The sequence below is a fragment of the Crocodylus porosus genome, unplaced genomic scaffold, assembly GCF_001723895.1.
Source record: "Crocodylus porosus isolate Cpor-Errol unplaced genomic scaffold, CroPor_comp1, whole genome shotgun sequence".
Taxonomy (NCBI): Eukaryota; Metazoa; Chordata; order Crocodylia; family Crocodylidae; genus Crocodylus; species Crocodylus porosus.
In genome coordinates this window covers 45,780,425-45,793,959 of record NW_017728931.1, presented here as the reverse complement: position 1 = coordinate 45,793,959, position 13,535 = coordinate 45,780,425, and the positions used below count along the sequence as shown (strand labels likewise).

The following is a 13,535-nucleotide window of genomic DNA, read 5'->3' as shown; positions in this document are numbered from 1 at the left end:
CAGGGGCTCTATGGAGCCGGGCCAGCTCCCCCTTCTCCCTGCCGGTGCAGCCCAGCCTGGCTCCACAGACCCCTGCCAGCCTGTGCCCCGCTTTGGGCCCCACCAGTGCTGGCCCTGGGACATTGGTCCCAAGATCACCATCACCAGGTGGCAGGGCTACCCATGTGACCCTCGACAGCCTGCCAAAACTGGATAAGTGGCACTCTGCCCAAAATAATTGCCCGCCCCTGGTGTAGGGCATGGGGGGCCCCAAGCAACCCTTTGCAGGTTTCCCACATTTTTCTCCTTTGAAGGAGAATCCATTTTTTAAAGTTTGTTGATTCATTTTTAAAGTCTGTCCATGACCCTTTCATATATTCCTGCAACCCATTTTTTGGGTTACGACCCACAGGTTGAGAAACACTGTCCTAAAATACAATACTTTCTATGCTTTTCCTGGAGTTGAGGCTTCACACTGCCTCTTATGCAGGGCTGTGCATAAAACGCAAGCTGGTGCTGTGTAAGGTTAGCATTTTATGATTTTTTCCAGAGACTGTTTTACAGCATTTGTTCTCCAGAATGTCAGAATAATAAACTGTGCCAACTGGTCTTCTGGTAATTTTATATCACAGTATTTGAACATGACAAATACAGTCTTCTAATAACTTTTTAAAGCTTTTCGTGCCACAGCCCAGTTTACAGATTTGTTAATTCTAAGGTAGTATTACTTTGGGTGATGTATTTGCTGTCTATAACTCCATGAGGCTTAATACTAAGCAGAATGTGCATAACTTTAGAATTATTATTGAAGAAAAAGAAAAGGGAAAAAAGCCTGGTGAAAATATGTCCAGTCATCCAGGACTTAAATTTTAAGGACAGTTTTGAATGGACACAGGAGCAAATCTTTCCAAGGAAATGAATCACAAGCAGAAAAGTGACAATGTACAATAGACAAATATGTATAAGTCATGCTCAATCCTGCAGAATGCTGATCACTTGTGTAAGGTGCCAAGCATTCTCTGCTTTCACTAATATGAACGTGAGTGCAAAATATGCAACATTTAATGGGAACATTCAGTGTCTGGTGAAATGAAGCCCAATAAAACTGCAGTACCATACACAGTTAAATATGGAGCAACTGAAAACTAGATGCCTGGCTCTCTCCTTCATACACACAAAGATTTCTACAATTTATGCCTGTGTGAGAACATAAAATTCCATGCAATTTCCACTCTGATCTCTCAAGATAAATCTTTTATTCTGTACGAAAGGAGGGCAAGTTCACAGAAGAAATTGTTAAGTCTCATTTTTTAGCTTACCTCCTGCTGTGCTAAGAGTGAAGAGAATACAATTCATTTTATTTGATGTTTTATACCTTGTACAACTTAAACTTTATAACATATTGGTTTAATACCTAACGGAAACTTTCACAATTTCCTTCTCAGTTTATAGTAATTACACACTAATTATCATGAAAAAATCATTAAGAACCAGGGTCTTTTGTAGGAATTGTACATAGAGAAAAGTTAAGCTCTGTAGCTTAACTAGTCCATGTTATGGTCCAATTCACTTGAACACGTGCTTATCTTGAAGCAGGAGTAGCTCTCCTAAAATCAATTAAGTTAAGCATGTGCTTGCCTGCTTTGTCAAATTAGAACTAGGGCTGTCAAGCTATTTAAAAATTTGATCATCATTAGTTGCGCGATTAAAAAAATTAGTCAAAGTTAATCACGATTTTAATCTTGCATCTAAAAACTCAAAATTATGCCGGTACTTTGTATGGTTGGGGGGGATATAGAGGGGTGGGGGGATGTGGGAGGGGAATTTGTGAAGGTGTAGGGGACTGAGGGTATGTGTGTGGAACCCAGGGAGAGGCTATCCTTACATACCCTGACAGGATGCAGGGTACTGTGGGTCAAGAGTGAGGGGCAGCAGCAGGGCTGGGGGGGCTGTGGCTTAGGAGTGAGGAGCACACACACAGATGCAGTGCCCAGCAGGTAAGTATGGAGGGAAGAGGTGTGTGGGGGCAGATCCAGGCCCCTATGGTGAGGGAGGGAGTGGGGCAGAAGCTAGGGTGAATGGGGCTCCAGGGCCAGGGCAGGTTGTGGACAGAGCCATGGGCGGCTAGTCTAAGAGCACGGTGGGGGGTGTGGCTCCCTGCCGCTGCATGCTCCCCTGGGGAAGGCATGGGAGGCATGTGCCCACCAGATCTGTGCACGGGGAGGAGGTGGGCTGCCCAATGCAGGCTGCAGCTGCCTTTGTCCCAGGAACTGCGTGACGCCATGTTATAACTCCCACCCCCAGGCAGGCAGGGGACACAGTGGGGCCTCCACCTGAGCCCGCAGCAGGCAGCCCGCCTCATCTCCCCCAACTCTCAGATCACTCCCTTGCCACTCCAGTTGCCCATCTGTCCCTATCAGCTCCTCTGCCTCCAGACCATTGCTCTGCTGCCCTGATCAGCCTGAGTGGCAGAGGTGCCAGTAGGAGGTTCCTCCTCCCTGCTTGCTCCTGGGGACTCTGCAGACCACACTACACCAGTGCACCCAGATCCAGCCCTTGCCAGTCCCTGCAGCTGAAGGGGAGGCAGTGCAAAGGGGGGAGGGCAAGGAGATGCAGAGCCCAGTGGGGCTGGATCCAGGTATGCGGGGGCAGCTCAGGCTGCAGGAAACTTAGAAGCAATTTGTCAGGGAGGGGGACTTTTTCTCCCTGCCACTCCTGCTCTTGGGCTGATTGGGGTGGCAGTGCAACGATTCAGGGGTGAGGGGTGGTGATCAGGGGATGGAGGGAGCGGTGATCTAGGGCCGACTGCAGGAGGGAGGGGGGATATGGGGGCTGATAGAAGGGCCATGGGGTGATTTAGGAGTACAGAGGGTGATCCAAGCAGCACTGTGGTCCTTCCCTCCTGGCTCCTTAGTCTAAACTATGGCGCCAGAGAGCCAGCGAGCAGGGCAGGCAAGGAGCAGACCTGCGCCTCTAGCTATGCCCCTGCTCATCAGCCCTCTAGCAGCATGTCTGAGCAGTGCACATTAGAGAGGATATAAACCCTGAACATGCGACTGATCACTAGTGCTAGATAACCTTAATGCAGACTAACATTCCTTGAAATTAGCACTTGCCCACAAGAGCACTTAACACATGCTAAACTGCTTAAACCTATGTCTGCTCACGTTTTAATTGCATTTAGTGTTAAGTTGAACTTCTGACACCGCCCACAGATGCAAAAAATCATAAAATACAAGTGTTACTTGATTTAAAGTGAGATTACTCAAGTACTTGAATTTAAACCTGTACATTAAATGTTGGCAGGAGCAGGGCCAAAGTTTATAATCACATTATTAACATAAAATGCCATTAAATTAAATTATTATAAGGAAAATTAATTTTATGACCTTCAGCAATGTTAATACCATATTTACCTGAATCTAAGATGACTCCCCAGTAATTAGAGTCCATGTGGAAAATTTATAAACTTGTTATAATATTCCATGTAATTATTGGAGGGTGATCTTAAATTTGTTTCCCTCATCCCCACTCCCACACCCAGTACAGTGGGGACAGCAGTGGAAGACTCCAGATCCCCCACACCTTGCCCTGCTGCCTGTTCCCCCAACACTGCTCCCTATGCTGCCTGCCCCTCCACTGCCACCACCACCTGACCTCCCCCTGGTGCCTGCCCTCCTGCCTGGTTCCCTCTGCTGTCTGACCTACCACCTCTACCCCTCTCCTGCTTCTGTATTCCTACCTTGCAGCCTCTGCCCCTCTACCTATCCCCTACCCACACCATCCGTTGTTCCTGGCTCCAGCACAATTCCAGCCTCACTCCAATGTGCAGTGCAGGGCATGTATTTACTCCGACCCCATCATGGCCCAGTAGCAGCAGCTGTGCAGAGCTGCTGCTACTGCATCTAATGGGGAAAAATAGGGGTGGGGGGCTCGTCTTGAATTTGAGTAAACATAAATGATAATTTTCAGCAAGGTAAAAGGTTACAGATTCAGTCAGTTACAGAGCAATAAAAATACTAATCTTTGTTATATCTTAGCGGATTCCTGTCTTGTGAGTAGAGCTGTTACCATCAGGAAACTTACCACCATTTTGGTTTTTAAAAACCTATTACCTAAAGATTACTTTCCATTACATTTATGCCTTGCTTTTAAGTGTTCCGGGTCAAAAGGCTTACCTTAGTTGGCACAAACTGCTTAATAAACTTGATCCCATGTTCTTCCATGTATTCTCCAATTTTGTTTGCCATTTCCTGGTCAAATCCTCTTAAAAGAATGGATCGCACCATTACAGTTACATCTAAACCAATCCCCGCAAGAAATCCAGCACATTCAAGGGCAACATAGGAAGCTCCAACTACCAGGGTTTTCCCTGGACAGTAAGGCAGGGAGAACAGATCGTCACTGAAAAGTATAAAATAAAACAAATTAGGGACAACCAGAGACTATCTAAAACTATTCTTTATATTTGACAGCTATCTTTTGTATAGCAGGAACAAGAATACATGCTGCATGCAAGTGGAATCAAAGCATTAAACTGAACATGGAATACTCTTATTTTGCCCAATATATAAAAAATTTTATGAATTTTTACACTGAAGTACAAGAAGCTACCCAAATCTTAGATCCCCCTTTTCTCTGAATGTCTTTCCTAATGGTGTTGCAGTGAGTTAACTACTTAGAAGTATTGATTTACAAGGAAAAAGGCTCAGGACATAGATAGATACACCATCTTGACAGTTTTGGAAGGTTTTATTTTAGCAAAAGCATTATACAGAATATTTACAAACAAAAAACAAAGAAAAGATTATAACAAATTAATCCAAACCACAGCTGTAAGTGAAGCTGGTGGTATAATCTATGCTTAAGTTTCTTGCTGTCTAGACTCAAGCTTTTCATTTCACTTTTCAATGCTTCCAACTATAAAACTGTATTCAGCTGCTTATGACCATGCTAAACTTGAGTAATTTATGATGACCCTTTCTCTGGAAAAAAAAAAAAGCAGCAAGCAGTTCAGGCATTTCAAAGCAGGGACAACTCTTTTGTTTGGGCAATGCTTGATTTCCTGCAATTCTTTTCTGCAATTCAGTAAGGCAACCAGGTGCTAGTATACTTGTTCAGTAAAGATATGCTAAAGTATGGCAGCTATAGCCTCCAAAGATTGTATCTATCATAAACATGCTCCAAGTGCAGACTGAAAAGAGTGAGCAAGGCTCTCCCTGAAAATGCTGCTGTGCAGAAAATATCATAGGATTACGTAAATAAAGTTTGCATTACGCTTCATGTGCATAATTAAGCAGATTAAGCCTGTACAGGCAAACTCAGTTCTGGCATTCCTTAACTCTAGAGTGCTTGACTTGACAACCTGAGCTTTCTGAATCCAGTGTCATATATGTATTGATTGTGTTCAATTTCACACCTTCCTTAGGAGAATAGTGTGAAATCTGACAGTTTGGTTTCTGTGAATATTTTATTTGGTGTTGATTTACATATCCTTGCACACCCACAATTTTTGCTTTCATTTCCATGTTCTAAAGGACCTAAATGACAAACTGTACAGAAACCATCACTATTTCACTCACTTGTGTGTTCAAATCATGCAACAACACAAGTTTGACATGGTTTTAAACAGAAATGATAAATTCTGCTCACGCTTTTCCAAAAGGATTATGAAATTTACAGAACTTTTGTGAGTTGTAACAAAACTTGAAGGCAGGTCATAATCATTTAACTTCACAACAAAAGCTTTAATATTTAACACTTTTTTGCTTAACATTCTGCACTTTGCTAAACAAGAGGCAGTGAGCCAAAAGACTGCTCAGGAACTTGGGTTTTTCTTGGCCTGGGTGCCTATGTTTCCTCACAGCATTAAGTATGCTTCAGGGTGAATAAATTTCTTCACTTGTACTGACATACACATTGGGAATGAGGAGGGAAATGGGTATGACGGGGTTGGAGAGAGGGTTGATGAATTAATGCAAATATTAATCACAGACAATTTTCATGGCATTATCCACTCCTGATCCTGTCATCCAGAAGTAACAGTACTGCATGATCTCATGGAAAATCTCAGGGCTAAATGTTCAGTCTTTTGATTTAGGCTGGAGACACTGCTCTTATTGGCCTGTTCTTCTGCCAAGTCCACTCTCCTTCACTTTTCTGGCTCACAAGTCCCATTTTCAATATCTCTACTGCTTCTCCAGTGCTGCTCTCTTGCAGCTGACAAAACTACAATAATTGTTTTTAAAGCATGTATGGTGAATTATTCTGCATCCCCCGCCCCCTATTTTACCTGCTAATGCAGTATTCCTTGTCTCCAGGGATATTCAGGTAGCGTGGCCTTTCACCAGTTGCAATAATAAATTTCTCTGCTGTATAGAGTTTCTCTTTCCCTTTTGCATTTGTTGCCTATAAGTAGTAACAGGCTGCAGTCAGTCTTTCATGCCCATACCAACAAGAAGACTGCTCTGTGGAAGAGCATCTTTGTTTAACAAGAGTAAAGAACAGATAGACAATTACTATTCAGTACCTTTATAGTGTGCGGCCCAACAAACTCTCCATATGCATTCTCATACGTGACCTTGTTGTCTCTCAAAGCAACTCTATAACCCCAGTTTAGTGACCCAATATAATTCTGAACAGCTTCTGTCATAGTCTCCCAGCTGTGTTTGACTGTTGAAAAAACAAAAAGGAGATGTCCAGCTTTTAATGTTTCTCTATCGTATTCTTCAACCTTCTTTGTATTCCAGACAGGATTCTCGCATGACAGTCACTGTACAGGGCCTCAATCTCCACTGTGTTACTTTTGTTTTACCCAAATGCTACACCACTAAAACCTAGGGTTACTCTAGCACAGCACAAAACTACATCAGTTGGCAGCCTGGATCCAGACTGCAAGGCTTCTCATGGACTGGATGACCCATCTCTGGATTCAGTCCTTAGGGCTTCTTGCCACAGCTTCCCAATCTGCTGTGGCTGCAAGGCCAACATGTGTGAATTAACAACATGAAGTTCACCACCTACCCATCAATTCAAAAGCTGAACAGCCATCAAAAATTGGAAATTCAGCAATAGGTGAGTGGGGGGAGACAGTAAAGGGAGGGAAGATGCATTAACCCCCTCAGTGCTAGCTGTGCCAGCACAGTGGTCTGGGAGCTGTTGAGAAGCACTGCAGACTAAATCTGGAGGTGAGTCATCTGGTCAAAAGGAAGCCCCACTGGCCAGATGACCCACCTCAAGCTGGATGTTTGACACCCCTGGACTATGGGAGTCTTTGCATGTTCTCTGAGGTGGGGGTGGGGGGCACTGATAAACAAGACTATCTGGGGGCTTTAATTAGAGAGGCTCTCAGATCCTCTCTAATTACAGCATGTCCCCTCACTCCTGGAGCATGTATATAAATGTCCCTTGGTTGCAACTGTAAAGAAGTCCCATTTCTAGTACAGCATATTCTGGGTGTCCTACATATTGCTCAACATATACTCAAAGTCTTGCACCTTTGTTGCGACAGAGCACTGCATTATATTAAATGGTTGAAATAATTCCTAAACTAGTAAAACAGGGATTTGACAATGCAAGGAGCTGATCACTCTTGGCCCTGATCTGTGAAACACTGAAGCATGTGTGCCCACTCCACTGCCGATACAGGTGCACATGCACCCCCTGAGATTGGCCACACACCCTCTGGAAATGCCAGCCATGAAGCCACTGGGGGACACCCCCTCTGGCTGGTGATCAGCTGCTGGGGACCCCCCATCAGCGATCTGGAACTCAGGAGGCACCTGTCACCCATGGCCCAATCTCAGAAGTCAGTGGTACGATTTGTTTTCTTAAAAGTGCACACAAGCTTAAAAGCTTTGGAGAAGAGGCACTAGAGTGCTTTCCAATACAAAAATTAAAACAGCCATGATTTTCAGTTCCATACCTTCTTCTGTAAACTGCCATCCAAATTTGCGGGAATCTTTTAAGGCTTGTCCTAGCAAAGCTGCCTGGTGCATCAGTTTTTTAGGTATACAACCCACATTTACACATGTTCCTCCAAGACCTTGCGAGAGGAGAGAAAGGAGACATAATACATGTTATGTATTAATGAACACTGTTCCAAAATAGAATTGCAAAGCCATGTAGTAAGAAATGCCTCTTTACAAGACGTCTGTAATAAGCAGAAAATTACCCCATGAAGTTCCCAGAGGAGTAGGAGTCACATAGTCCAGCACCATCACTTTCTTATCATACTTGACAGCCTCCTGGAGAACAAATTAAACAAGCTAAGTGTCCAAATATTAGAAGCTATATATGTATGAGATGTCAGCATTGTATCATACTGAAAACCTGTGTAAATTTTAATTCAATAACAATGGCTGAACTGCAAGGCCATGGCCAGACAGTCATTAATCTTTAAGATTAATCTGTGTGCTTAGTGGAAAAGAGGGGAAAAAACAAGCATTCATCTTGATAGTTTCATTTGGTATATAGAAAGAATTGCTAGAGAACTGATGCTCTGCTTTACATTTTATAATCTGCTTCAGCTACTCACTTGAAATCCATCTAACAATGCTTTTATCTGGTTTTCACTTCAAAAATATTTCCAGATTGATTCAATCCAACAGAAAAGCTCACAAGGCCAAATGCTGCCTTCAATTACTCCTATGAGCATCTTCCCATTCTCACTGAGACTATGAAAAATGTAAGTAATTTAGTCTATGCTTTTAATCCATGTATTTCAAACTAATGAAATGTTTACAAGCTGACTTGACTAAAAGGCTATCCAGTTATCTTATTAGAAATGCACATCACTTAACTGCATAAAAGTTTGCTAATAACAAGTTTCATCAGCAATCCATAGATGAAAATGTAAAAGTAAATGGAATTTTTCTGTTTGTTTCATTATTGCATTTCTGTCTTTTAATGGAAGTACGCAAAATGTGATTTTCTAGGAAATTACAAAAGAGCTGAGGAACATGGTATGAAGGTACAACGACAAAAGGGAATAACGTAAGATAATTTGATATTCTGAATAACCACAACTGGCTCATGTGCTATTAACTTGTTATTACATGGTGGGTTCTCAAAATAGTTAAGTAATAATGACAGAGGTATGGGATATGTCCTCAGGATGCACAACTGTTTTGGAAAACATCAGTAGCCTGGGTGCACAGTAAAGAAACAATATCTAAAATTGTGTTTTATGCTTAAAGCAAAGGACAAATTCCTTATTTCATACAGAAATATGTACTGAAATGCATAGTAATTAAAATAATTATTCCTTTATAGTAACCTTCTTGAAAGATCTCAAAGTGTTTTACAAACATTGGCTAGCTAAATATAACAACATAGCTGTGAAGTTTATTTTACAAGATAAACAGAATCACAAAGAGGAAAAGTAACATGAGTAGGTCTGGTCTGTACACAAAGATTTGCCAAACTAATAGAGTGCATTTCTAATGCAATTAAACTAATACAAATCTGTGTCTAGACACCTTTATTGTTGTTAAAGAAATGTATAATCTATTTAGCTTAATTTGCTAACAGAAAAGATTAAGTCTAACCAACATAACCTAGCCTTTCTATAAACAAAAGTTACACTGGTTTAACTGAACTGATTTAGAAACAGACTTTTCATTATCACTGGCAAAATTCTATGCTGAGACTGGGGCCTCCTAGGATCTAGGGCTGTGTGAAGCTTCAGTTGCTGGTTTGATTAAGAGGAGATTTGGCCTGATTCAGCAGCCAAATCTCTGAATCTGAATTGAATCAGGAGTCCCATTAATCTCTCTGAATCGAATCGGAAGCCTCAGAGAGATTCAATGATTCGGTCATAGACACAGCTTTATATGTTTTTTTCTATGTACCTTGAGGTGCCAGGTGCAGCCCTGAATGATGAGCTGGTGGGGCAGATGGAGTGTTCCACAAAAGCACAGGAGGGGGTCCTTCACACACTTGGCGGCGGACCCGAAAGTGGACCACAATTACTTCCAGGTCCACCAAAGATCACACAGGGAATCCTCCTACCCCCAGCTTGCCAACTGGTGCCTCCTGGGTCTGGGGTGGCACCCAGGGTCCCTCCATGGCCAATCGCCAAGCTGGGATACATGGGTGACCCCCCTGCACTCCCATGCCCCAGCATCTCAGTGTTCATGAGCCGCACCTGGTACCTCGAGGTACACAGAAAAACCATATAAAGCTGCGTCCATGGCAGAATCACTGATTCTCCGAATCAGAATTGAATCTTATGATTCGGCCATATTGAATAGGGACAGCGATCCATATCAGCAAATTGAATCACTGTCCCCCAAATTGGGCCAAATCCAAATCCAATACTGCCTGCTTCACACACCTCTACTAGGGACCTACTTAAGCAGCAGTGAGATGAGAATTTTTCACAGCTTAGTCATGGCACAAAAAGCCTATTTTGCAAACTGAGTATGTCTCTATATATGTCCACTATAGGAACGCTATATTCAAACTAACTACAGAACGAAGAAATATATATTTTAGTAAGTATATCTGTAAATAGATCTAATTTGGTTTATAAACCACAAAATAATTCTCACTGCTTTCACATTTATTTTCCTCAACTCATGTTGGTCCCAAACTTGAGCAAAGGCATAGTAAGCATTATTACCGCTTGCACACGCAAAAGCAAAAGTTAACTTATTTTTTTGAATTGTACTGCTGCAGGCTGTCATTGTTCTCTCTGTCCTGTCATTCTCTCTCTTTTTAAATTAATGACAGTTTGCTTCTACTGCTTCTCCCAACTTCTGTATCTCACTTTATCCCTTTTACCCAGAGCAGTATAATAGTGTCTGTTAAGGAGAAGAATCATAGGCTTATTACTCATTACAATTAAGTGCCTAGCTGAATTGTCATTAATTTCATGACAGAAGTTCCTTGGTCCTCACTGAAAGCAGGGTCGGTTGATTTCAGCAATATGCTTGAATACTCTTCTTAGGATTTGATTTTATTCATTAGCCACTTATTTTAGTCATGACCCACACCTTTACAGGGACAAAGAAATTCTTGCTGCCTAAAGCCCTCAGATTCATTGCAGTTATAGGTCTCGCACTGTAAAATGGTCATCTATTTATAGACATGTGTAGTTCACTTCTAAAAAGATGTCTTCTTAAAGCATGAAAAGGAAAAACATTCCTGATTATTGATATAAAGGTGAACCACTTACTTAAGTTAAACACATTTTAAACATTTGGGGAAGTTAATGATTAGAAAAGATTATAGATAGAGTAGATTGAGTATATAGGGACACATTCAATTTGCAAAATACGCTCTTTGTGCCATAACCAAATGTGGTAAATACTCCATCATTTAAAATCTTTCAGCCAAGACTAGATACCTCTCAAAAAACTGTTTTAGTTTATGTAGTTGGCCTGGAGACAGGAATTATTGGATGCAATCTATGGTCTGTCTTGTACAGAACTATATGCCCAGCATTTTCTAGCAATCTCTCTCTTAGCAAGAGTTAATTCAATTCCTTTAGTCTACAGTATTCAGGTGTGCAGAAAAAAGATGTTCAGAATACAGTCTGCTCAGTTATCAGTGGGTCATTACAGGGATTCCAGTTTTCTCTGATAAAAAAAATATCCCACATTTTCTGATTCAAAATAATAACCCAAAAATCCACATTTGTCCATGATTAACGTGTGTGTGTCTGTGTGTTTCCGCTAAGTGCCACTAATAAATAAACACACGTATATAAATATTGGCGTTTCATTTTCATTTATATATATTAGTGGAATTTCATTTTAATCATGGAAAAATGCAGATTTTGGAGGGGGGGGCATTAATCAGAAAATTTGGGATTCTTTTTAATCTTCTTTTAGAGAATACCAGGATCCCTGGTCACTAATCTGTATTTTGTGTCTCATACCTTGGCAGCAGCCAGACCTCCAGATCCCCCTCCAATGACAATTAGGTCATAGTCATAGGACTCCTGCAGGTGATTAGGTCCATTCATTTCAAGTAGTTTTTGAAGCTTGCCTTCTTCATGCGCCTGAATAGAAGCAAAATGGAGAAAAATCCATTTACATCAAAGACTACCCTTAATTCTCAAAAATATGAAGTACAGTGAATACTTCCAGTGACAAACCACTACTAGGGGAAATAAACAGATGAGTTTGGATGCTACTAATGTTACTCCTAATTATCTTTTTGGAATCTTTCATTTTGCAATGGACCTTTCTAATTCCTATTCTGATAACTCAATTTCTATATAGATACAAAAGCAAGAATGTTCTGCTTCTGAATAAGTCTTAGTCCCTGAGCAATTTAGTGTTCTGCACCTAACCTACTTTAGTATTTACTTACCCAATATGATATGATAAGTATGCACGCAACAGGACTATTTAGTACTCCTTTAAAAAGCCCCTTTATACCATTTAACAACCATAGTTAGTAGTCAATAAAGTTAATTTCCAAAAACTTCACAAAGGATTTAGCAAACTCTTTTTTTCCTGCAGTTTGGCACTATAATTTCATTCCGAATGCCAAAAACATGGGACCAAATACAAGAGAGCCAACTGAGTCAACAGAACTGCACCAGGGATAAACTTGGCCCCTGCTCTCTTTAAAAGATTATCTGTTTTTATTCTGCTGTAACAGTCATCTGACTCCTGAAATGCATTTTGACAACTGTAGTCGGCAAAGCACATTCCATGTATCTTCATATCCTTGTCTCAAAATCGGTCATTGTATTAAATTTGTGGGGCGTCATTTCAATGGGGCTCTTGACTAAGTTAAAAAACAAAGGATTGTGCCCACAAGGCCTGCTGTCATGAATACTTCTGGGAAAATTCAAGTTGAAGGGCAAGATCTCTAGAGGGTAAGGATCAGATCCACAGCTGGTCTAAATCAACAAAGTTCCACTGAAGATATCAAATAACTTCCCAGACTCAGAAAAGACCTCTAGAAGAGAGAAAAGAGACCTCTGTATGTTAAACTGACATGGTCTCCCAGGAAACTCGGCTTCTGTCCGAATTTTTTAGCTGCAAGTGATACCTAACTTAGTGTAACTAGGAATGATTAATGTGAGCAAGAAACATTAAAGAAACTAAAAAACAAACTAAAAGGAGTTTTCCCTATCCATTCCATTTGTTCTGCTTCTGCATTTAGCAAGAGTTTTTTATGCAGTTCTATTGTTATTTCCTACAGGTTCAGCTGATCCCCTCCCTGAGATAAAATAATTGGGAATGGCATCCCTAGGAAGATCAGCAAATGTCCATCATAGAAACTTCCTTTTCAGAATCACATTGTTGGGAAAATGAGGTTTCAGCCCCATTTGGTAAGGACTGAAGAGCCTGCCTTAAAACTATGGGCAGCCCAGAATCTGTGTTGAACTAGGATATTTCCAAGAGAAGTCCTGTGCCCATATGTGAATACACCAGTTCAGACTCCTGATGCATTGCCCTGATGCACCCACCCTCTCAGTTCAGCTCCAACTGAGCCATGTTGTCATGACCCATGATCAGAGGTCAGGAAAACAGATCTTACGATGACAGGCTGAGAGCCATGGGACTCTTTAGCCTGGAAAAGCGCAGGCTCAG

At 41.5% G+C, this 13,535-nt stretch overlaps 1 protein-coding gene across 2 annotated transcripts in view; it reads right to left on the bottom strand.

Moving 5' to 3' along the window:
* TXNRD1 (thioredoxin reductase 1) overlaps positions 1 to 13,535 on the bottom strand; it is a 70,110-nt gene that overhangs the window by 32,953 nt on the left and 23,622 nt on the right. Inside the window, exons 5-10 of one of the 2 annotated variants that reach the window (XM_019544771.1) lie at positions 11,864 to 11,986; positions 8,153 to 8,225; positions 7,904 to 8,023; positions 6,509 to 6,654; positions 6,272 to 6,387; positions 4,158 to 4,383 (exon numbers count right to left, since the gene is read on the bottom strand). In XM_019544771.1, coding sequence (XP_019400316.1) covers positions 4,158 to 4,383; positions 6,272 to 6,387; positions 6,509 to 6,654; positions 7,904 to 8,023; positions 8,153 to 8,225; positions 11,864 to 11,986 — 804 coding nt within the window. The remainder of the gene's footprint in view (positions 1 to 4,157; positions 4,384 to 6,271; positions 6,388 to 6,508; positions 6,655 to 7,903; positions 8,024 to 8,152; positions 8,226 to 11,863; positions 11,987 to 13,535) is intronic. The other variant, XM_019544772.1, reaches the window with a different exon arrangement.